General features: G+C 40.9%; 1 protein-coding gene across 6 annotated transcripts in view; it reads left to right on the forward strand.

The window, feature by feature from the left end:
* Nucleotides 1–24,685, forward strand: part of TTC7A (tetratricopeptide repeat domain 7A) — a gene marked incomplete at its 5' end in the record, with an annotated part of 177,232 nt that overhangs the window by 70,411 nt on the left and 82,136 nt on the right. For all 6 annotated transcript variants that reach the window (XR_014183642.1, XR_014183643.1, XM_082048591.1 and 3 more), the window contains 3 exons: nucleotides 2,833–2,890; nucleotides 6,257–6,329; nucleotides 12,870–13,030. Coding sequence is in view for 4 of the 6 variants with exons in the window: in XM_082048591.1 (XP_081904717.1) it covers nucleotides 2,833–2,890; nucleotides 6,257–6,329; nucleotides 12,870–13,030 (292 nt within the window). The remainder of the gene's footprint in view (nucleotides 1–2,832; nucleotides 2,891–6,256; nucleotides 6,330–12,869; nucleotides 13,031–24,685) is intronic.

Genomic DNA, 24,685 nt, shown 5'->3' on the forward strand with positions numbered 1-24,685 from the left:
AAATACTTTGGTGCAGCAAAATGTGAGTTGGAAACTATTCTTCTGGAAGAGAAGTCTTCTCAGAGTTTTCAAGAGGTTAGTTCGGATGTTGTAATAAGTGTCCTTTTAATGTAAAAGAAACAGTCTTCAAAACTTTTGCTTTGGATTTTTTTTTCTAGTTTAGCATCTGATTTATGTTGTGAAACAGTGGAACGCCTGCCTTCTGCTATCGCTAGCCTTTAAGTCAGTATGGCCAATTACGGTCAATTATTTGAGGGAAATCTGGAGAGTGTGTCATTGAAGTTGCTGAAAGATGTATCCTCAGAGGAAGACGTTGCCACTTTCGCCTCACTCTTAGAAGCACAAATCTCTTCTTCATACCAAATGCCCATCCATTGCTATGCTGAAATTTCTGCAGATCTGTTCCCAGTGGCTCCAGGTCAAACCGAAAACCTGCATTGTCAGCTTTGGCTCCCTTAGTTCTGGTGAAGAATCTTTTGAAGGCAGGAGAAAGCGAGATGAATTTAATAAAGGCTAAAGAGGAAAGACCAGGTTGAGAATGCATTGTGAAATACAAGTGCTCTTCTTACCTAACATCACCACTTCATATCTTCTGAAATCTTTGTAGATGTAACAGATGCTCACTCTGATTTCAGAGATGAGAGAGTGTGCTGGACCTCTGATTTCATTTACAATTTGGTATAAGGCCACAGATCAGGGATGGAATTGGAAACCTTTTCTATCAGTCCTTGTGGCTTTCATAAATCATCAGTATACTGGCAGCACTGGTTGATGTTAAAAAAAAATCTCATTTAGCTGTAAGGGTGCAGTAAATGGCATGGTTAACTTGCAGCATCAGTCCTCAGTATTGTCAAACACAAATTTCCATGTGTTTATCCAAGTCAGACACAAATCTAGAGATGGGCAACCAGATTTCCAACTTAGTTGTAGATGGAGATGCAGTTCATAGTGTGGGAGGTGGGACTCACGTGCTGTTTCTCAGTAGTGCAGAGGCAAAGCTGACTAGTTGTAGAATAATCACTTATTTTCCATAACATATTTTGTGATCTTTCTGTCTACAAACTGAACACCAGTCAAATGTCTTATAAGGTGAAACCTAGAAGTTCTCCATTTGATGTTTATTTTGGCAAATAATAAAATTTATTTAAGTCTTCCTCATTGTGTGGCATCTCCAGAACTGCTCTGTAGCTTACATAAGGAATCTTGTAGTTTCTGTGAGAAACAGAATTTGATGTCTTATTCTGGATGAATGTTTATAGCTATGATCAAATCCTTTCAAATATCTCCTCAAGCATTTTTATGTTTGCATCAATCTTGACTCTTTAAATTTTTTTCTGTAAGTTTTCTTCCTTTTTTACCTTTTTCCAGTATTTGGCAGTGGACCTGAATACTCAATTTAAGGCTATTGAGGGTAAAGTACTTCCAGCTACTTCTAAAAAAAATGCTGTATTTTGCATGAAAAAATTGTGTCTTCAGATGTATTCTTTAAACTGCGAATTATTTGTTCAGTTTTTGCTACTTAGATTAGATTTTGTGGCATAAGCAATTTTTGGTCTTTATGATTTGAGAAATCCTGAAGGTTGCTGTTCCTCCCAAATGAACCTGGTGTTCTGAAGAGCTGTTGGAAGATGTAGGAATAAAAAAAGATCTGACCACTATGATTACTTTGGTAAAATAGATTGCTTTCAAGGTTTCACTCACTAGTATGTTGCAGAATCCAAAGAATCTGATGACTTTTATGTCTTGTAGAGGAACAGAACTCTTTCCTCTTAATATTTTTTAAGAATACTTGAATTTTATCTGGTTTTGATGCTTAAGTATATACTACTTACTTTCTGTTCTGGAGTTTACACTGACTTGATGTGTGAAGTCAAATATATTCATAAGTGGAGATTTACTGATGGATTAACTACTCATCTCTTCTTTGTGCTGTTGATCAGTAGGTCCAGAATTTAGGATAGGTAGAAGAAGAAACAACTGCTATGCAAGATTTGAAAACTAAGAACCAGAACAAGACAGCCATTGTACTTCTCAAAACTATCCTTAGCTGTCCAGATATTTTGGATCTGAGAAAGCTGTGCTTGTCTTAGCTCTTCCTCCATTCCCCTGGCTCTTGATAATGATGTTATCTTATGATACCCTGGCATAACATTAACTTGATTCTTCCCCTCCTTTTGTGGTTTTGGCTAGGAATTAATTCACACATTGAGAAGTGCCTGTATTGGGCAGGATCCTTTAGTCAAGCAGTTAGAGGCACCAAGGAGGGCACTAGTGGCTAATGCCATGCCTGAAGAAGCCTTAAAGTCTGTTGTGGTGTCAAGGGAGGTGGTGGTTTGTTAAGGGTTTTGTCAGAGCTGTCAATTTGGCTCCTGGTACTCTCTGTTCAACCTGCAACACCCTCCTACGTGAAGATGGTGGTGGAGATGGTCTGTGTCTGAGTCAGAATATGCTGCTAGTTACTGCTTTTATAGTTGTATACACCAACCTGGGAGAGGGCCTGTTATGCTCTTAGTGTCTTGTCAGCATATGTCCCCTTCTCCTCCCAGACCCCTTCAGCGGTACCTGTAAATGAAAAATTATTCAGCATTTCAGACAAGGGAGCTGGAAGGATCTTTAATAAAAATCAGATTGAGAATTCAGTTTAAAATACTGGGTTTGTGCAGTTCTTTAAAAATAAAATGACATGTTTTCCAGCCATGAACACAAGCACCACCAGATCTCCATAGTTTTTGTGCTCCCAGTTTGAAATACTCCGTGCTTGTGTAACCACTTATTTATTTAATCTGAAAGATGGAATTAAACTCTTAAATACTGTTGTGTCGTCTTCTACAGCTACTCTGAAGGACACTCAGGATGAATTAAACAAGAAAGCACTTCGGACTTTGGAGAGGTGAGTAAGAATCTTGCAGATAGTTGCATTATGTATTTCTTTGAATGAACTCAGAATAATAGTTGGGTTTAATGTTGTTACTTTTTTGTTTTGTTTTTCTTCTGTGTAAGGCTTCCTTGCCTGAAAGTTTAAAAACAGTTCAGTAGATTCAGCAATAGTCTCTCAAAACCATTCCTGTGATGGCTAAATGCAGTGGTTATCTGGTTGAATATCCAAGGTAAGAGTACCTCTTCTGCCATTAAACAGGAATGACCTGAGCCTTAAACTGGCTGCATTGAGATTTACAGTGCTGGGAGATGCAGCTTCTTCGCGTGAAGCCAGCAGACAGATACGGAAAGCTGGTTTTGTCTCCGTTCCTGTGTGAAGCAGGCTTAAACTCCTATATACCTCATGGTGGGAAAGTGCCTTCACCATCAGGGTGTAGGCTGCTATGGGGTGACCTAGCAACACTGCACCTACCAGGGAGGAGATGGGTGCTGCCCTAATGAGTGTTTATATGAGCTGTTATATGAAAAGGGGGCTACAGAGGTAGCGGTACAAAGTAGTCACCACTCACCTGTTGTTCACCACTGTATTTTGTGGGGAGGTCTGATCTGATGACTCTGCCCTGAAAGCGTGTCTGAATTAAACTCCTCTGTAGCTGCAGTTTCCTCAAGTAAAACTGCTTGGGTTAAAAATCGATTTTGTCCGTTCTGTTGTGGTAGAGAGGTGAGGTGTGAGCTTCCTGACCCTGTTACCACTAAGTTACACCACCCAAAATACACCAGGTGGTGTTTGGAAAGTTAACATTGTAAATGTAGAATGGCAAATAAATGGAAGCTTATATGGTCTGAGTCTTGGGCTGAAATGTCTAATTATGGATTTGGTGTGGCCATAAATACATTAGAGAAGTGAAGAGAATCTGAGATCTCTGGTATCTCAAAGGACAGATGTAGTAGGTTGAACATACTACTGGATCTTAGCAGTTTTTCTTTGGCTGAGCAAGAAGGAGTTCAGCATGTTTGTCTTGCACTGTTTTTGCAGTGGTTGCAAGAGCCGTGTAGTAAGCTGAAACCACGAATGTAGTTCTGGATATTTACCCTATGAAGATCTGAAAGATAAAATTTTTAAAGCCATTTATTTGGTGAGGTTTTAGATCAGAAGTATACTTTTAAGTTGCACTAGTTCCTGGACTCCAATGTAGTACTTTCACTACTGCCCAATTCTGATGTAATTGCTGTGCTGCAGTGCTTTTAAACGGCATTTATTTTTATCCTTTGACCTTTCCCACTGTCTGTGGCTTGTTTTCATCCTATCTTAACTCTAGCTAGGAAGCAGACAAGTTTCTAGCCAAACATTAAGGACTCAAGCTTCAGCCAACACAGATGTTGTGACAGCAGGCTGGTTACTAGTGTCTTCCTAAATGCCTGGGTTTGGTTTCTTAATTTTTATTTTTCTCTTCCTTGTTTTTCACCTGCATTTAAAGTACATGTGTGATCTCTCAGGCCATGGTTTGACCTGTAGGTGACTTTATAAGTGACCTTTTCAGCTGGAAGCTAGGATCAAATATTTTTCTAATACGTTTTGAGGTAACTGAACAATTAAGTAATAGCCCATTGTTTCTTTCCAAAAGCACTGTTAATCTTTTCTCACATACACCATGTTATTTATTGTTGGAGGAGCTACTGAAGGTTTCACAGGAGCTGCTGCTGAAGCGGTGGCTCCCCCTGCTCCAACAGCTTAGGGCAAAGCTGGGTTGTCTTGTTGTTTGGTTTTGGGGATTGTTTGTTTGTTTGTTTGTGTGGGGGTTTGTTTTGGTTTTTGTTTAAGAAATTAGTGACTTGCCTGTACTAATTGCACCTTGATGCCTTTGGCATTGCTTCAGAATCCTTGAGTGCTACCTTTACTTACAGAGTTACTGGACATATTCAGTCCATATTAAATTAATTAATTCTAGAATAACAGAATCATAGTTCTAGAGCCATTAGTTATAAAAGTCAACTCTAACAGCTTCTTGCTCTCAGGCCAAGATGGCATTTAAGAGGTGGCTGCCATTAAAATAGTGTGTGGTTTGTTTCCCGAAGTGATTATGTGATTATTTTTTTTGTTTGTTTGCTTATTTGCTTGTTTATTGTTAGCAAATGAATAGTTTTGGCAGGGTTTTGCACCACCAGCCTGGTCAGCCTGTCATTTTCCCTCATAAGGACATTAATCGTCCTCACTTTGGGCAGGGCAGTGCAGGTGCAGGCTTCCCTGGTGTCCTGGAACACAGCCCAGAAAAGAGGTCAGGAATGTCAGTTGGCCATGAGGGACCTTATTCTTCCCTATCTCACCCATGTGAAATGACTTCCCTGTGCTGTAGAGCTATGAGCGAGCTCTGTGGGTCAGTGAGGGGATAATCCACTGGTCCCTGGGCTGGGCTGCCAATGTGTCATGAGCCAGTGCCCCCCGTTGCTCCTAGGTTAGGTCCCCAAAACACTATCTTCACGTTGCTTTGGCTAAAGGCTTCTCCTCAGGCTGGCAAGCTCAGACTGCGGTTTCCTGCTTAGCATGGTCTGAGGGAGAGTTCTGCCCTGGTTGTCCATCCCTCTTCCCTGCCTTGCACAAGTCTCTGTGAAGGGCCTACACATCTAGTTCTGGAGATGCCGCAGCCTTCACTAGTTGAGGGATCACTGCAGTGCAAATTGTTGCCTGCTCTGGACTAGAAGGTTATATCGGAGAGGTCCAGGCTTGAGAAGTAAGGGCCTTGGTTTTGGTCCAGGCTCAGCTCCTGCCATCAAACCCTCATTTCTCCCTCGGTGTCTTCCCTTTCCAAATTTGGAGCCAACTGTCAATGATTAGACTAGAAGCTGCAGGGTGGAGGATGTTTTGTGTTTGAGCGTCTGCTCACATCATGAGCTCCTGATCTTTAGTCCTCTACGTGCTCATAGTCACAATAGTAGCAGAAACAATTATTACTGCCTAACCTAACCCTCTCCTGTTATTTGAAAATTGGCAATATAGGAACAAGTTGGACAACTATCTCCCTCACGTGAATTATGTAAAAATAATGCTTTAACGGGTTTGGCATGAGTCAACAGCTGCTTTCTCCATATCAGTTATCCAAGTTCCAAAACATTAATTAGCATTTAAAGAAGAAGTATGTAAGTTATACAACATCCTGGCAGTTGTGTTTCTCACACTTGTTCCTGTGAGCTTGGCTTAGCCAGGCCAGCGTTTATGTGCTTTTTTGTCTAGTTTTGGTGTGCTCTCCCATTGCTGGGCTGTTCTCTGTAGGGGAGGACTGGGTTTTGTTCTGTGCTTGTGTGTGACTCATGACAGAGAAGTTCTGCAAAATACAACCTAACAGTCACTTTTCTTTTTGTCTTGTGTGATCATCCTTTAAAGAGCACGTGACTTGGACCCGGAAGATCACCAGATCATATTGTACCTGTCACTGCAGCTGGCGCTTGTCAGACAGGTATGTGCAATAATTGTCAGCCACTGAGTCACGAGAGGGTGGGAGAAGGACAGTCCAGCTGAACAAGACACAGACTTGCTAAACAGGGTTCCTTCCTTCCTACATTGTAATTGATAACGATCAGAATGTGTTTGCATAAGATTTTTTTTTTTAATTATTATTTTTTAAATAGTAATTCTATAGCACAGGAATGACCTTCCCTAGGGCATGCGTTCAGCTCTAACTCGTGAGCAGTGCTGTTCCCACTTGGAACTACTTTGTCGGGGTGGGGCAAGAGACGCGTATTTATTCCTGTTCCCTGGGTATCACGCTGTCTTGTTGCAGGCCGCTCCAAAGGCTCTCCCGTTACTGCTCGGTTCTGTATCACGCCAGATCGCACGCTCTCAGCGCTATGGGTTGGTTTATTCCATACTTGGGCACATTTGGCATCAGACTTTGACGGGTGCTGGAGCTCTGCAGCGAGTGGGATTAGTTGGCATTTGAATGCTGCTGCAGGTGTTAACTCATAAAAATGAAGCTGATCAGAAAATACACTGCGCTGCCTTTCAGGGAAAAAGAAAATGGGCTGTGCTTTATTTTTCTGTCCCTTCTTTTTATAATTGGGATGTGTTTTATTTCTCTCTCCCTTCTGTTTAAAAGCTGAAGTCTTTGTTGGAACAGCCCCTATTTTTTAAATGCTTCTCCAGCTAGATTTTAAATTTCATCATCATAGTTTCGTTCTTTGGCAGGCTTTCTGCTTGCTGCAGTTGTCTCTCCTTAGTCTACACTACAGACCCCAAAAATTGGATCCTTCTTACTTTCCTGAGCTAATTAGGGGAGCTGTATGTTCATTAGGTCAAACTAATTGTTCCAAGAGAGCACACTCTTGATAATGTCACTTTTGTAACCCTTTCAAAATGAGAGCAGTGTGTTGTGAGGAAGCCTGCAGTAAGAAAGGATAATTAAAATAGCTTATTTAACTTTCTCATCTGCCCACTGGCTGCTTTATGATGCAGTTTGCTCAAGGTCTTTTATTAAAAAATATCCAGCTACCCTTCTTTCTCTCACAACTTTCGCCTCTTTGGGAAGCTATCTGATCTGTTGCCTCTTCTGCTTCTTGCAATTACAGCTTTTCAGCTGCTGTCCTTAAAAAATACAATCAAGATTTTTGTGGTCATTGGTTCTTTGTTGTTTTCCCTGTTATTGGTCCACTGCATTTTAACTTACTACCCTCTCCTTTTCTCCAGTTGTAGACTGTCTTTACAGTGTCGTTTTGTATGTCGCATTTCATCATTTCCCTTCCCTCCTGTTCTTCCCATTCAGTCTCTTGTCCTCATGTTCACTTTCTCTTTTGTCTACCTCAGCTGTGTACTTTCATCCTTGATATTCTGACAGTCACCCCTGCGACCACGGAAGTGTGATCTAAGTGTGTTATGTCGTGTCAGCCTGACCCCTGCGATGCTGCTTCTGCTCTTCTCCATGTAGTGAGATATAAATCTTTAATGCATGCTTGGAGACAGAGGAGATAACCTGAGACATCTTTATTTTTAGACTGCTGTAAAATATCCCTACTCTTCTTCTGCCAGTTTACTTAATGATAAACATTTGGTAATGCATTTTTAATATCCTTAATTATTTAAAGTATCTAATATATTCTCTTTCTGATTAACTGAAAGATGATACCTTTTTTTTGATAGATTGCATTAATGATTGAACGTCGCAGTTAGGGCTTTAATCAGGTGATGCTACAATACCAACAAATCAGGCCATTCCTACACAGTGGGTTATAATATAATACCTAAATGTTGTTCTCAACAAATAGACCTTTTTGTTTCCATAGTCAAGGTCACTAAATGAGGTAACCTTAACCCAACACTGAAAAATTTAGGTATCAGCTTGCATAGATAAGAGGGCATTTTCATGGAACAAAGCAAGAGAAGCAGCTGACCGGTGGAGTGCCAAGCGAAGTTGGAACAATTCATCTTCCTTGGAAGACTCTTTAAAATATTTCCAATTGCAAGGGAAAGGGGAGATGGAAGAGCATAAGCTTCCCTCTGACATGCAATGAGGACGTGACAAGAAGTGGAATGGTTATAAAAAGTTCTCGCAGAGCTGGCAGTTGAAAACCACCAGCAACCAAAATGAAAGATGATGATGATGTTGTTTGTGTTTGCATGTGTGCCTCTGTGTCTTAAAGACCACCAGCATCACTGGGAGGACTCTTGTGACTTCTCAAGGGTCTAGGTCAGCCCCACAGCATTTTAGGGTGGATTTTTCAACAGAACACAGAGTAACATAGCCTCTTCTGTAAGGAGGCTCTCAATCTGTTTTTTCCTCCAAAGCTGAAGTGCCGTGAGGCCAAGGTCAGTGTTTGCTGTGGTGGTTTTCTCCTGCAGCGTCTGACTGGCAGCCGGCCGAGCTGATCGGCCATTGAGACTTGTAACTCTCAACTCCTGGCGGCTGGTTCGGCTGCTTCTCCTGTTTCTGTGGTAACAGCATTTGGATCAGCAAAAAACAAGATAGAATGAACATTTTAAAGCTCAGTGATTTTAATGCCTTGCCTTGTTTTTTAGCAGGCCAGTTTCTATGGAAATGACTTGAGAGAGTCAGCACTCCTGTTAATTTTAAGTGCTGGTTCACTTCTTGTTTTGGGTGCTGGTGTTGTTTTTGACCTTGAATGCCATGTAAATCAGTATTGGATACATAAAAAACAACACATGGGGTTTCATACCATTTTAATACTTGATTTGATTTGACCTTTCTTAGCATGAAAATAGGGAGGGAAAGACAGCCAGGGGCCAGCAGCTGAGAATTAGAGGTCTTGCTTATCAGTTTCATCTGTGGGCTGCCAGCAGACCTGAAGTTTCAAGTGGCAATATCCAAAAAAACGCCTACCGCCTTTTAGAAAGTCTGGATGTAAAAATAAGATAAACATCAGTTAAGACACCAGAGAAAGTATTTCAGCTGTTTTCTCTACAGTTTTTATTCTGGTTTCAAGAAGGTGAGACTGCTATCTGTTCTTGACCCCAGGAAGGGAGCTCTGTTTTGGGAGGTATCGAGTGGTGCTTCTTCCAGCGACTGATGGATGTGGATGGTTCTGGTCTGAGTTTCAAACTCAGACTAGCTAGTGCCTCTTCTGCTGAACAGCAACATGCTGCTTTTCTGTCTAGGTCCTGGCCTGGGTTTTTCTGGTGATCAAAACTAGCTTGTAGTAAGAATTAAGTAATAACTCAGAGATATGCCTGCGCCTGCTTTCCTGAAGTTATGGTGCACTGTAGCAAGTCTGTTTTCAATGGAAGCTCTTGCTGGTCAATAAAGCTTTCTCCTTTCTATAATCCATGTGCTATAAAAAGAGATGGAGAGGATAGTTTTAATGGTTAATTAACTATAAGTCACAACCAATGTGAAATTATAAGGCCTGAAAACTCCTCTTATGAAATCCTGATTCATTTATCATTCTAAATATGCAAGTGCATTCTACTGTTGGGAATTATTTTTAACACTCATACTGTTTTCCTTTTTATACCCACAACAGTAACATCCCAGCATTGTTTTTAAGAAAGCATATAGCATTATTGAAAAAAGTCCTGTTATGTAAGAGGCAGCCTAAGTAATCCATATTGTGGCATTATTTTGGTGGTGCTGCAACATGCTATTTTTGGCTTACTGCAGTGTCTTTCCTTCCTAATCAGTGTGATCTGAATATACCTGTGTGCCATGCAGAACATGTGTGGTATATTTATTAGCAAAAAGATGAATCAGAGAAGGGTAGCATCTTCTTACTGCAGGCCCTACTTGTACTTGCAGTCCAACTGAAATAGGGTTACTTTAAAGTGCAGTACTTGTAGGGAATTTAAACTGGCAGCCTACCTCTGATACAGCCCTGAAGTTTTAGGGTGCTGTCTGGGCTGCCAGCATCCATCTTTCTCGTATTACATAGTTACTTAAATAAATAAGTTGTGGTATCTGTCAATGGATTGATGTTCTCTGCTTTCCAAAAGGAGTTTGTGTTGACTGCTGCCAAATATCTTGCTTTTATTGTCCTAGAAATTTAGCTGTGTTTTGTATAATGCTTCCCATAAAGGAATAGAGTCTCTTCATATTATTAAAGGGTATTCTTTCTTATCTGTGTTTTGTCCACTGTTTCTAATTCTGCAGCAGTACTGTGTGGGCAACCAATGCTGTTACAGCACTAAGGGATGTTTTTGGGCTCAAGTTAAACAACTGGGTGTCAGGGAGCATGATTAACTTCCCAAAACAGCCATTGCCTGTGTTTCTGATGGTACTAGAGGGAAGCACAGAAATGAGATGTAACCATTGCAAGCCCTGTGCTACAGAACAGGGGAAAATTATTCTGGATTATGTCTATTTCAACAGTATGTGACTGCCTGTTCTGTAGGTACTGGTTTGCAGGAGCGGCCACAACTGACTTTTGCATTGGTTTGTTTTGTGTATGTTGCAAGAAAGTCAGAGAACTCATTTGAAAACTGAGCTCTGTTAGGGGTTTGAACTTGCAGTTGTGTGATCGTCAGACATTGTACATATAAAGCAAAGCTTCAGTGACTTAGTTTGCATGGTCACGTTCAAGTAAGGTCAAGTATCCTTACAGTTTCAAAGTCCCTCAGTAAAGACACTAGTTGCAAGTATTATTCTTTGTCTGATTCATACTGGAAAATTAGGATCGCCTTCCCACGTCTTTGAATAGGATATCTGAGTTTGGAGGAGACCTCTACACATCACCCAGTTCAGTCCCTGCTCAAAGCAGGGTCAGCTGGAACAAGTTGCTCAAAGTCCTCTCCAGTTTGGTTTACGGATTTTCTTTTTCTCCTAATGAACTTCTTTTTCCCCAAACTTAGAATTCCTTTGTAACTACTCGTGTGGGTCTGAGATGGAGGAATAGAAACAATCCGAGGTGTTTTTAGTCCTGAATGCCAGAAGAGTCTTAATAGCAGCTTTCTTTTAGCAAGTCAAATTTATATACTTCTGCTATAGGTGCTAAAGAACTTTATGTATGGGCAGCTCTGGGCCCGTCACAGTTTCATGCCTGTTGTCCTCATTCCAAGTTGTTGTGTCATTGCTAATGCTTTTACATTGTAAGAAAATGTGTCCTCGTAAGCTGCTGAGGGAACATGGGTGTTTTAAGCCAATGTGTATACCTTTGCAGTAGGCTATAATAACATATGTGGTTAAAGTAGCTCCACTGACAAGCAATAATTCATTAAGGCTGAGCACTCAGTCATATATCCCAACCTGAATCTCAGCCAGGATGTTCAGCAGTTTTGAAGCTGTGGGCCAGATGCCAGCTTGGGGTTATGTCTGCAGAGCAGTTGCACTGATGTCCAGACTCTCATGGCATCACTAGTAACACAGTAGTAGCTCAGTACTTTGGCTTGTATGTGCACGGTAAGAGTGAAACGTCACTTGGACACGAGGATGAAGTTGTCCCATGAACAGAGTATGTACCATGCTCCCAGAAGTACACTTGGGATCTAGATAAGCAGCACCTTCTGCTGTACCTGCAGGCAGCGGAATTGCTGCTTTCCTTAGTTGTGTGCTGCCTGTTTTCCTGAGTGACCTGTGGAGGCGGTGGGAACTGGACACTGGTGGTATGGCAAGGCAGGAGAACATCTGCAGAGCTTTGCTAGGTGGAAAGTTCTCATAGCAGGAAAGAAGGAGCTATGTTCTCAGTCCATTAAGGGAAGGAGAGGGAAGGTATATATGAAGGTATGTTTTGTTTTCTGCAGGCTGCCAGGGCCAAACACAGATCTGGAATAATTTAAGTGACAGTAATTTCAGCTGCTAGAGAATCTTAAAGGAAATCCTCCATATAAAACTTACTGGTAGCTCATGGAAAGAAAATCTACTAAGAAGTTCCCTTTTGAAAAGATAGCCTAAAATAGGATATTGGATCAGAAAGAACATGTGATATACATGAATTTATTATAGATGTTAAGTTTTCTGCCAAGCGAGACTTGATTCTAATGACATGCTGCTGCTGTGAGTGTCAGGACTGTTCTTTACATCACTTCTTGCAAAGATATTTCTTTTTTCTGGCAGCATTTTGAATCTTGACTGTTTTACTCTTGAACATTGAAACTTAATTTTTATGTTCTTGATCCAAGTCATGAAAGTCCTTGTAGAGGCATCCCAAGAGACAAAATGTGGCAGAGATGTGTAATGATCTCCCTCAGGTGAAGAGCCAGCCACCCATCCTAGAAAATGAAGCTGGGATTTGGGCCTCTGCCATGGATCTGTTTAGAGAGAGAAGCACTGTGCCAGAGTAAAAGGGGGGTTGATTGGATCAGGTCTGCTGCTCCTGTTTATAAGCAGTGATTTAGTAATGCTGCAGACTCTTTTCTCTAGAATGTATCTTTTTTTTTTTTTTTTTTTTAAACTGCAGTATGTTAATTTTGTCAAATTGTTCAGATAGTGGAAGTCTTTCTCGTAGGTGCCTATTCTTCAGAATTTCTTATGACTGTGTTTATTCTTACTTATTGGTTATAATGTAGGACTGAAGAAGAAATGTGTTCTCTCTTTATTTCTACCCCCATCTGCTCCCAGATTTCTGATGCTATAGAACATCTTCAGGAAGCACTGCAGCTGTGCAAAGATGACATGAATTCACTTCATCTGCTGGCCCTCCTCTTTTCAGCTCAGAAGCACTATCAGCATGCACTGGATGTTATCAACATGGCTGTTGTTGAATACCCGGAAAGCTTTAGGTAAGAGTTATTACCTGATGCGATACATCCAGTCAGGAATGATCTGCTTGTTAGCTCTGTTGTTCTCAGTTATACACAAGGAGCCTATTAAATCAAGTGTGCTACTGGTGTGACGCTCTCCTCCTGGGTGTACTGGGAGGTTAAAACATGTGAGTATCGGGGTATTCTTTTGATTTTCTGCCTTTGTGGTCTTCCTGTTTTTAAAACTAATCATTGTGCTTGCTTGCTTTTCCAGTATTTGTCTTTCTGGATTGTGCTGATGGTATCTTGTCCCATCTATCTCCTTGTACTTTTTTGTATGTCACTTTACACGTGGAGAAATGAGTGTGAGATAACTATGATGACGTCTGTATATATCACAAATAATTTTATATTGGGTGAATTTCCTCGTTGAAGACAAACATTCTTCATGTATTGACCATTCTTTTGATGCCCGAATGTGACACAATTTGCTGTAATGGCACAGCTGAGGGAAAAGATCAGTTGAAAATCACAAGCTGTAATAATGTGTGGCTGAACGGATGGCTTGGCTGCCTAAGAGCAGGTTTGAAGCAGCACAGACTTCTTGGAGCCAAAGCTTTCCACTGTTCTATGTTTGACTCAGTCCCTCATCCATCTGAGGGAGACAAATTGAATTCCTTGTGATTTACTGTCATGACCTTTCAAAACAATGAATTTGTCTGTTCTGTGCAAAAATTAAAGCTACTCTAATACTTCTGGTGATCAGACTAGCTGAATTTCTCAGCCAAACTGCAGAAAATACTGTTGCCTTACTGGAAAACCAGCTTCCATTCAGAATTGCCTGTATTTAACTGATGTTTCAAACTCATGCAGCATTGTCTTTAGACAACCTACTTTCGCAGGGGAGAGAGGGAGCCTCTTCCACAGGTGTAGTCCAGCAGCCAAGAGGGATGTTGTCTAAACCAGAGCAAAGCAAGTTTCACAAGTGAGATGGAGGCTATCTAAATGTGAGCTTGAACGCTACAGGATCTTTTAGAACTATGGTGCTGTGTCAGCATGTAATATTTTTCCTTGTAAGCTGCATGTTGCCATTTAAAATAGCTGTGCTGCCTGTGTTTTTGAGGTTACTCACTTTGTGGATGTGAGGAGCTAAGACTGTCAGTGCACATGTTTGAGAACAAAGTGAAAATTAGTAACGGAAGAATTCTTAAAATGCTGCCAACATCTCTTCCAAGTGTGAACATGAGTGTAATTGCAACAGGAGATACTCCAGTGGTTGCTAAATTGTGTTTTGGGGTTTGAAAGTAATAATCATAGCAGACAAACTCATGTTGTACATTCAAAACACTCAAAGGTCAGACGTTTGTTGAGGACTACAAACACTCAATGATAGATAAGACAGAGGTGGAAGAGGAAGAAGAAACTAATTGTTTATGTGAGGAAGAGAGTATTTGCCATGTCAGATCAACCAACTGGTCCGTCAAGTCCTGATCTTTCCTCCGGCACTTACTAAGAATTTATGGTTCAGGGGAGGACAAGACGAAGAAAACATGGTGTGCAAAGTATCTTGGAGGGCTGCTGGGTGGTTTCCTTTATGCTCTCTGGTAATCTGATTTCCCCAAGGCAGGAAAGAATATTATCACCTATGCTTCTATCAGTGAAAGTCTTCATGTGCAGAAAGACCTTGCAAGGAGTAGCAGAATAGGTTGTTTCTGGTAGAAATGATATTGGTATTGAAAGCCACAAGTTCATGCTTACTCCTAGACACAGAGTTTGTGCTCTTGGAAGAACCCCTCTTTGCGTGGTACACACAGCGTGGTACGTAACAGTTGGGATGCAGGAGTGGAAGCTGGCTTCTTGCCTCTGCCGCTGTGACCAGCCTGTTGCAGTGTGGGTCTTTCTCTAAACCAGCCAGCAAATAACTAACGAGTGAGGGAATGGAGAAAGAGTATCAGAGTTGCAAGTGAGAGAGAGGAAAAAAAAAAAAAAAAAAATCAAACAAAAGCGTTTCTGAAGAAAGAGGACAACAGGAGTCCAATGAAGGGGGAAAGTAAGAAGAGTAACAGAATACATCTATAGTTTGTACCAAATCTGAAGCTGTTCCAGACTTTCTAGAGGTCTAAAGTACAGTTTATGCTAGGAGGGCTTTACTGTGTTGTGAAACCTCTTTGAAGGGAGAAAGACTGATGCTATTGTGTATCTCCAGTTATTGCCTTATAGAAAAATGGTAGTAAATTTTACTACTACATGGAATGACTCCAGGATACTTCATGTAAATAGTACAGGCAAGTTCAGCTGCATGATTTTAAGGCTGTATTTAAAAGTGGTTGATTATTTTTGCCAATTCACATTGATACGAACCAGGCAACTGTGTAATGTGGTGCCTGGGGGCTCCCTTCCTAATGACAACTCTTTTGGGAAGCATGTAGCAGGAAAAGAAGATGAAACATGCATTAAGGAACCTTAGGGCTCTGTAGATAGCAAAAATCGTAAGCATTACCTGAACGTATATGTCCTAAATAAAAGAAAGAATAATACATAGAAAATCAAGGTCTTAGCTGGCCCAAACTCCAGATGTGTCATACTTTTCATTGGTCTCTGACTGTATGTAATTGAGTTTTTTTCCTGCTTTTTTATTTTCATGTTAAATTCTTTCATTATATATTTCAAAGAAGGAATCATTCAGGACGTCATGTAGTTGGTTAGTGGTTGAAGCCATTGGAAAAAAAATACTGCATTGCTCAGCTAATATACAACAACCTTTTGCATGAGCCCCATAATGCTGACCCACATAAGTTTAGAAGTGCTCCTTACTGAAGTGTTTAAACATTTACTTCACATTTCAGTGCTCGGTATGGTGCATAGGGAGGAGGGATAAAAAAGCTAGACACCAAATACAGTGAGAGATGAACTGGAGTGTTTTGGATCAAGCTGCTGGAGAAGAATGTTGAAGAACAGCTGGATATCCAAAGCCACAAAATTGCTCAGGAAAATGAACTTAGGAGTATCACTTTGGCTTGAAGGGTGGCATATAGTAATGAACGTATTACATTAGTCAGTGAATAAATTTGAGTGCTTGGATGTACTGTCAAGCAAAAACAGAGGAAGACTGGAGAGAGGAGGAATGGGAGCTAGCTATGTTGGACATGGTGCAAGATGGAGTCAACCAGAAGAAATCTGCTGCCTTGCCATGACTCTAAAAGATAGAAATATACCTGAAAAATTGCTGACTCTTTTGGAGGCAGACTGCCCAGGATAAAACTTAGTGGTCTTATGTCCTGTTGATGTTGGTATGCTTTTAAAATAAGTTAATAAAATCAGTACCAACAGCTGGTTTTGGTATATATTTCAAAGCACTATCTCCAGCATAACTGGGATGGAAGACTCTTGTTAGCAACAGGCATCTCCCCTCCAGGTTGATGATGCTGATCTTAAGGTGGATTCCTCCAGTTTTTTTCCAGCCTTTTTCCAGCCTTGTGGGCAGCGTTCTACCTGGAACTTGCTGCAATTATCTCTCCTGGCTTGTCTCAGGGATAGATCTTTTACCTGCAATAAATAGTATCAATGACAGCCCCTCTTGCCCCCTCCAGGTGATCTTCTTAATATAATGCATCGTTTCATTAGAAAGTAAGTATTTCCATTTGTTAATCCTGTATTCAAGCCTCACAAAATGTTTGGTGCAGAAGTCCTGTTGGTCTGGCTGCCGGCAGAACCCACTGCAGAGCGAAGCTGACACAGTCCTTTATCTTCAGCTGTTAATAGTTCCTCCTTCCTGTTTTGTTTGTGTAAAATTGACTTTGTCCTTCTGACTTGCCCACTTGCAGCATCTGTTTTGCTCTCTGGCCATCTTTTAGCTCTAATTGGTTAGCTCCCAGCACTGGAAAAATATTAAGGGCCGTACCTAGCCTGAGGTTGGAAATAGAATATCAATTTTATGGACACTGTATTGCTTTATAATTGTTCCTAGACTGCTTATCAAAACCTATTCTGTTGTTTTTTGTCTCCTAGACAGCCCCCCATTAAGTGAGAACAATACGTTCTTCTGACATAACGTACAACAGCTTCTAATTGCTGCCTAATGTGATGGTGAATGTTTTGTTAAATGATCATGTCTTTATATCCGTAGCAGTTCTGCATCTGGCACAGGAGTCGTATTGCTTTTAAATGAATATCTGCTAATATTCCTTCTCTTCCTAAACTATAAGTCACTATTCTGTTGCTTTCAGAGTCTCAAAACTGGTTTTAAAGAGAAATAAGAGAGAACTTCTGGGAAGCACTGTGATTTTACACGTAAGAGCTCACAAAGTAGCAGGTGGGTTTGTGTTTCAGAGCAGTGTAGCGGTCACATGCAGATGCTTTTTTTTACCCAGATATTTGCTGTCACGAAAGTAATTATTGCAAATGTAGTGGGGGAAAAAAAAAAAAAGCTTGGAAGGCCAAGAAATAATAAATGTGTATCTTGGAGACTGTCAACAAAAAAGGAAGCAAATTTTTGCATTGTGTGTGTCATCTTGGTGTTGTTTTAGCAGAAAACTTTTTTTGTTACAACCAGCCCTCAAAATACAAAGTCCTCTTCTAGGTTAGAAGTGGTTTACTGACAGCAGATGTCCTTAATTACTGATTTTACTGAAGACCTGTGAAGTAATCATCTGACAAGAATTATTTGTCATAGTCTGGTGCAGACTTACTGTTGGGAGAGCTGTTCTGTGGTATATAAGCAACGTTGTTTACCAGGTGCTTCCAGTTGCTACAGAAAAAAACCCAATGTAAAATTAGGATCTCAAAATGCATGATTACACTGGCATTTCCAGTTTGAATTTTTTTTTTCCCATTACTTGTCAGGCTGTTTCTTTTATGGTGAAAATAAACAGCTCATGGTTTCTCTGAGCACGATCTTTATGGGCACTAGTGGAATACTATAGTATTGTCGACAACCATAAAGTAGAACTGTTTTCTTTTCCATATCTTCATAGGGAATAAGGAATCTGTTGTGTCTCAGCTGATGGTTTGCAAACCTTTGTGTTATGCCTAGTCTATATTACAGTTTTCATGTCAGGATAGTTGTACCTCCTACCTCACCCCCAGGTAATATGATTGTGTATGCTCTAGAATGGTTTTACCACTTTTGTCATGAAAGTGGTGGTGACCTCACTTAGCTTTGGAAGTATGGTTTTAGAGAATCAGGTCAGCCTGTTCATATAATTTCAGTTCATCATTAAGCAAGAGACAAGGAAGCCTTCTGGTACATCTGGTAAGCAGGCCTGGTGGTAAAACAACCTGTTAAAATTCTCAGAATAATGCTTTGTTTGCTGAATTCCTCAAGGGTACGAGGTCTGAGGATCTAAAACAGGGATTAAGATTTTGGCTGTAGCATTTCGTCATGCTGGACAACTTTTATAAATAGGATATTCAAAACTTTCAAGGGTGGAGCTTTTGTAAGTTGAATTCTTGTAGTGGTGTGTTTATACTCTGAATTATGAGAATGACCCACAAATGTTTTTATCTTTGTATTGATGCCCCAGACAATAATATAACATGATAAAAAATGGAAGTAGATACTTGGATGATATGGCAGTGTTGTGCTACAAGAATACAAAACGTATATTAGGCTTCTGTGGTTCACTTAAAAGAGATGTATTAGGCAGAGTTAGAAGGGTTGTTCTGGGTTTTTTCTGTAGTAACCATGAATGTTTGCTTTTGTTGGCATGTTATGATCCCTTGTTGTTTTTATAAAATCAGCCTAAAAAAATCTTGGTGATATATTGCAATAATCAGCACTATACTCTGTGGAACTGGTAATAATGTTGAGTATTTGTATGCCAAATATATGAAGAGGAAGCTTTAAGCTTGTCTCCTGACTCTTATTAATGATAACACAGATACTTAAAGCTAAAATAATTTTAGAAATAGAACTAAGGGTGTTTTTCTCGTTTGGATTTATTTTCACTTTTTTAGGTTGTGTGGTTTTTGTTTTTTTTTTATTTCTTCTTTTCCCAGGATGATGGGGAAACAGAATGAATTATTGAGTTATGACATTCAAAATCTGATTCCCATTTTGGCAGGTTCAAACCCCTTTCTAAGGATTACAGTCTGATCTAAGACAAAAATTCAGCAGATGAGCATGATCACCTCCTATCCACCATCTTAACACAGCGGGAAGAAGTGTCTCCCAACATGTTTGTGTCTGTTTATGCCAGGAGTGGGTTTGTGTTAGTGTACATATCCATTTGTCTTAAAATTATGTGGATGGATTGAGTGATGCCTGGGGAGAATTCCATTCTTTCATAGCACGGGGTTCAGAATATGAATAAAAGCAGTTTAAACAGAGTTTAGAGAGGAAACCTGCTCCAGACTTTTTTTTTTTTTTTTTTTATGGTATGAAAAGAAGGAACAGCCATATGGTTTTCCAACCTCAGTGGCAATGGTTCTAGTCTTTCCTCTGGATGAAAAATCAGTTTTATTCCATAATAATTTGTTTTTTACTGCCACCTGAGTAAATGGCTACTGCCTCCATTTGTTCAAGATCCTCGTACTGAGCAGCAGTGCTGCGAGATGCTGGTTTGGGCACTGGAGAGGTAACACAAGTTCTGCAAAGGCATAGGCTTCACTTCAGGAATTTAGGAATCAATTCCAAAATGCAAGAATAGCATGGCCGATTTGAGATGAGATGGTTACCACTCACAGGTTCTGTTCTTCAGAGCAATTTATTTGTCTAAAAGTGGGAAGTTCCATTAGGGAATGTCAGTAACTCTGTGTTTGACACTTCAAGCTCAGATTTTGCAGGTGTTCCTGCTGAGTGTTTGGTGGGGCTGCTAGCTTGTTTTTGACATAACATTTAAGGCTTAGTGACCACTGATGAGCCAGAGGAAAACGAAACCGGCAAACCACTTTGTGGTAGTAATAACTGGCTGAGTTACTTGTCCATCTCTCAAAATTTGTGTTTCTTTGGGTCAGGCCTGAGTAGCGTAAACTCTGACCGTTCAGCACTGCTGCTTTTTGAAACAGCAGAGTGTCCATTTTATGTTCCTCTGCTTGCATTTGTCTTATGCCATTAACTTCTTGCTAGTACTTTCTCACCTGGATGGAGACATGGAGGCTTCTTGGTTCCTGCTGGCTCACTTCAGCGCACTGTATGTACCTGCTTTATCAGTGAGTTAGTCCACCCAACACGCACTTTTCTCTCTGCCGAGTGTAATTTTCTTTTGAACAGCTTCAGAGTATTGTGCTTTATATTCAAAGGAAGGGTTTAGGAGCCCTGACTGTCTACATTGAATGCCAGAATGCATTGAAAAATAGCGTGTTTATTAGTTGGGCAGCAGAGTCAAGTGGCTAGTAGGAGCCCCGCAGGCTGGAGTTTGGCTATAGAACATGTATGTGGGGGTTATCCAGGGTGAGGAGGGACTTGGTTGTTGGGATCCCTGTGTTTCTGTCAGTTTTGTGAATTCCAGAGGTAGACCTGGGTCATGGAGATCAGAAGGAGGCCATGAGGTGTGCTTGCTGTCTGGAGATGAAAAAGAGAACCAAGGGGAAAAGGTGGTGTGGGAAGCCCAGCTCTAAACTTTGGCTTCCTGCTTTGGGGCTACATGCACTTACAGGGGGCTGTGTGGGGTGCCGCCCTTTATTAGCAGCTTCAGATGTAAGTTTCTGCTGGAAAACATGTTTAGAACCTTCTTCCAGAGAACTCCTTCAACGGTCTCTTATTACATGGATAAAAGAGGAAACAAAATGGCTATTTTAGGTCTTTGTACATCCTGTGAAGGTGAAGGCTGTGGAAAGACTGCTGTCAAAGATACAGATCTGATAATTGAAATAGTTTCCTGAGGCTCCGAGAAGCTGATCACCAGAGGAGCAGAGGAAGATACGTTGGGTTTTTTTCTTATGAGGCACTCCTGGATTATCTGAAACCTGTAAAAAGCTTCAAATGCAAGGATGATCAAGAGTCCCCATTTTTTGATTGGGAATTTATTTTTCAGAATGAAGAACATCAGCTTTGTTAGCATTTTCTGAGAATTACTGTTGATAATAATTTCTGGAAAACACAGGTCCTGAAACACAGAGTTATGGATGTTATGCTTAGCAAATTGTTTTTCACTGCAGCAGATGACTTTCCAAGAAGTTTGCAGTGCAGTCATGTCATCTCTCTCTGATAGTAAAAGGGTGTTTCTTTTCATCTCCAGCTGGAAATTTCAGACTCAAGTGACTTCTACTATCAAGTCCTAGCAGTATTTATTTATCCAGTGAGAAGGCTACAAAATGTTTTGATTTGTATTATTTTCTTCTTCAAAAAGAAGAGGGAGCAGAAAGTATTCAGACTTCCGGAAGAACTCTCAGGGAACAGAAACTGAGTATGGTAATTTTTCAGCCATGAATGTGGTTTTTACCTTCTGAAAACATGGAAAACCCTTGCCCTTTGCTCTCTCAGAAACAGTGGTAATAATTGTATCTTAGATGGTAAGGCTACTTCTGTTGCCATTGTCATTCGTGTCTGCAGAACCAAGTATGTAAGCAGGCACATTCATACTATTTGATATTAGTCAGTATTCATGTTAATATTTTAGTCTCTGTTAGTAAAGGAGAGAAGATGATAAATGGAGATGTTATAGTAGAGAGAGAGACCGTAACATGGAAGTTCTGTGTTACCAATATGTCTTTAAAAACATCCAGACATATTCCTTGGTACGCCAACATTTTTACAACGCAAAACAGATAGTATGAATCATTTTACTCTTTGATTTATTCATTTTTACCTTGGCTTGAAGCTTTCTAGTTCAGCAGTAAGTTTGTTATAAGACTGTATTCTAGGAGGAAGGGTGAACATGAGGATGGAGAGCTACATGGTCTAATCAAGTTTTGCATTCATTAGCAGAAAGAAAATTTGACCCAGAACAATGTAAGTATGACGTAGAATTGTGTTTCTCAGCACTGTGGCTGGAAATGCCAGCTGCTGGAGACCCAGCGCGTTAGGAATTGAACACAGTGACCTCCACTATGTATGTCAGCTGGAGAGGTGGCAGGAGGCTGATAAGTAGCACCTCAACTGAAGATCCTACAAGTAAGCAGTTGCGCTGAAACTCATAGTGAAAAGACTCTTGAACATATTTTTCTTCCCTGGAATCTGGCCATTTGTGTCTACTGTCTGAACATTTGTAATTACTTGAGATGATTCTGTAGTTTTCCTTGTGTTTTCTCAGCACAAGGTCAATGTCTTTCACATGTTGGTGGAGTATATAGCACTGTGAGGCTCTGAACCCAGCTGAGAATACAGCATTGTACTGCAATCCATGTCATGAAGAGGAGAAGCAGCCAGTCGGTCCTTCTGCAGGTGGACAGGGGAGCTGCAGGGAGCTGTGCTACTGAGTGAAGGAGGGAGCTGTACCTCCCACCTCACGAGTCCCAGAAAACAGTCATTTTGTCTGATACTTCAAAAATTAGGCTGGTGCATACACGGGAGCACCAGGTGCAAAGGGTATGTCCGCACTGCTGGAGCTGCTCCTTGCAGGGACACGGCTGGGCCAGCTTCAGCCCAGCAACTTGGGCTGCTGCTGATGGAGTCTCCATAAGATGTGGGTCTGTGTAGGCAAAGTGCCCAGCTGTTTGTGGTCGCACTCTTGAGCCTTGTGGACGCTGTGGTCTGCCTTGAACTGTGCGGCAGCTCTTCGGCAAGGCATCGACTAGCCCTAATGTGTCGAGCTGCAGCGACTGCCAGCAAGGTGGGCAAAGCGTTGGTGGTAACTAGCGCTAGGCAGCAGACAAAAGACTCAGGGGGTGAAAAAGGTCAGAAATTTTCCTGGCCTGCACAAACCAAGCTCATGCTAATGAACAAGGCAGTCCCCAAGATTTAGATTGTCCTACGTGCTGCTACGTGCTACAAAACAAACCTACCAGTAGAATGCACCTCAGGAAAGCAGTGGTAAGCGGCATGGAGCCAGTGTTCATTTGGGGTAGTGCCTGCCGCTGCCAGCCAGCTGTGCTGATCTCACCCCTGGGGGATTCCTAATCTAACCGGGATTGCTTTAATCTCTGCTCTTCTTACACCTCCAGAAGGAATGGCTCCTGAGAGGGAGAGCACAGAGACTCCCTTGGTCTCTCTCATCTGCTGCTGTAGCTGTGTTCTGTAGAAAGATTTATTCACAGCTGTGCACGGGAGTATTTGGAGTTTGTTTGGAGGGATCTTTTTGCATCCAAAGTGCTTGTGTGAATTAAGGTTTATTCTTATACAATTGCATATAGGAGTCAGCATAATATGCTAAATTAGCTTTCCGTCAAAAACTTTCTTCTGATACTAAACTGGATGGTACATTTTCTTGTTTATTGTTCTAGTGTTAAAGCAAATGGAAATGTTTGGAGTCTGCTTTGTTGCCAGGGGTATAAACAATATCACTTCTTAATCAAGAGGCTGCACATAGTCAGTTTGGAAATGCCAACTGGAAAAGGGTTTTATTTTGAAGTCCACTTTAAAAAAAAAAAAAATTATATATATATGCGCACTTTTTGGAGCCATCACACTGAATGATTTTCAAAGACAATAGGGGCTGAAGCCTGCTCTACCAGCAACTGTGGGATTGTTACTTCTTTCTCGGTGGCAACCAGCAATTGCCCGTTGCTTCCCTGGCCACCTGCAAATGTCAAGGGTTTGCATAGCAGGGGCATAGTCCAGGTCAGGATCTCTGTGGGGAAGAGGAAGGGAGATCCTGCAGGGTAACGGTGTCCAAGCGTGTCTGTGTGTGTGGTGTGCGCTGTCTGTGGTTTTGCAGGGCAGGAGAACTTGCATCTGAAAGTCCATGGTCTTTGGTGTTATTTCTCTTATCTCTGTGTCACCCCAGACAGTGTGTAATTTTTAGTTTTGGTAGCCATATTTTGTCCCACATATGTAAAACTGCTTTTGAGCAAAGCCGCATCATGTTTCTTATGATTTTTGAAAAAAATTTGCAGAGGTAAAACACATACAAATCAAACCTTCATTGTTTTAAAGAAGGGTTGTCTGATATTAACAGAAAGGAAGAGAGCAAAGGAGATTTGACTTACCGTTTCAGTTATGTTTTTGGGGGATGTAGAAACAAAGGCTTCTTAAACTTCTGCAATGTTGGTTTATTGTTTAAGCCCTATGATGATATTGTGAAGAACAGTAAATAAGCTGCTGCAGTGGTATTGTGTTCAGCTCATTAGCTGTGATATTTGAAAGCATGTAGAGAATTCTAGTACAGATATTTTATATTCTAGAGGTCAAAGTGGTCTTAAAAGAATGAAATAACTTCTTCAGATGCCTTACTGGCTCAGAAAATACCTAATCCTTGCAATGTGGGGTTTTTTTATCAGATGTCCATCAGGTATTAACTTAGACTTTGCTCATTTCTCCACCTTGATCTCATGCAAACTTCTGATGCAAAAACTGGATTTTAGATATGACAATATCCACTTCTGATCTCATCTAATTGGCCTCTGCACACGGCAGAGCCAGGGTCTTCGTTTTACAAGATACAGCAATACGTGCCATGAATCTGCAAATTCTGGATGTAAGCAATATCATAGCTGAAAAAAAATTACTTTAACAGAGTATAAGCAATGGTACAGGGTAAACTTGCAGTGCCACAAAAAGCTAGAAGCTGCACTCACAAGTTATGTGTTCCAGCAGGTACATTATTTGCCTACATAGACTGGGCCATTAGTCTGAGATGAGTTGCAAGACATGGGAGA

The sequence above is a fragment of the Streptopelia decaocto genome, assembly GCF_964273445.1.
Source record: "Streptopelia decaocto genome assembly, chromosome: 3".
Lineage (NCBI taxonomy): Eukaryota > Metazoa > Chordata > Aves > Columbiformes > Columbidae > Streptopelia > Streptopelia decaocto.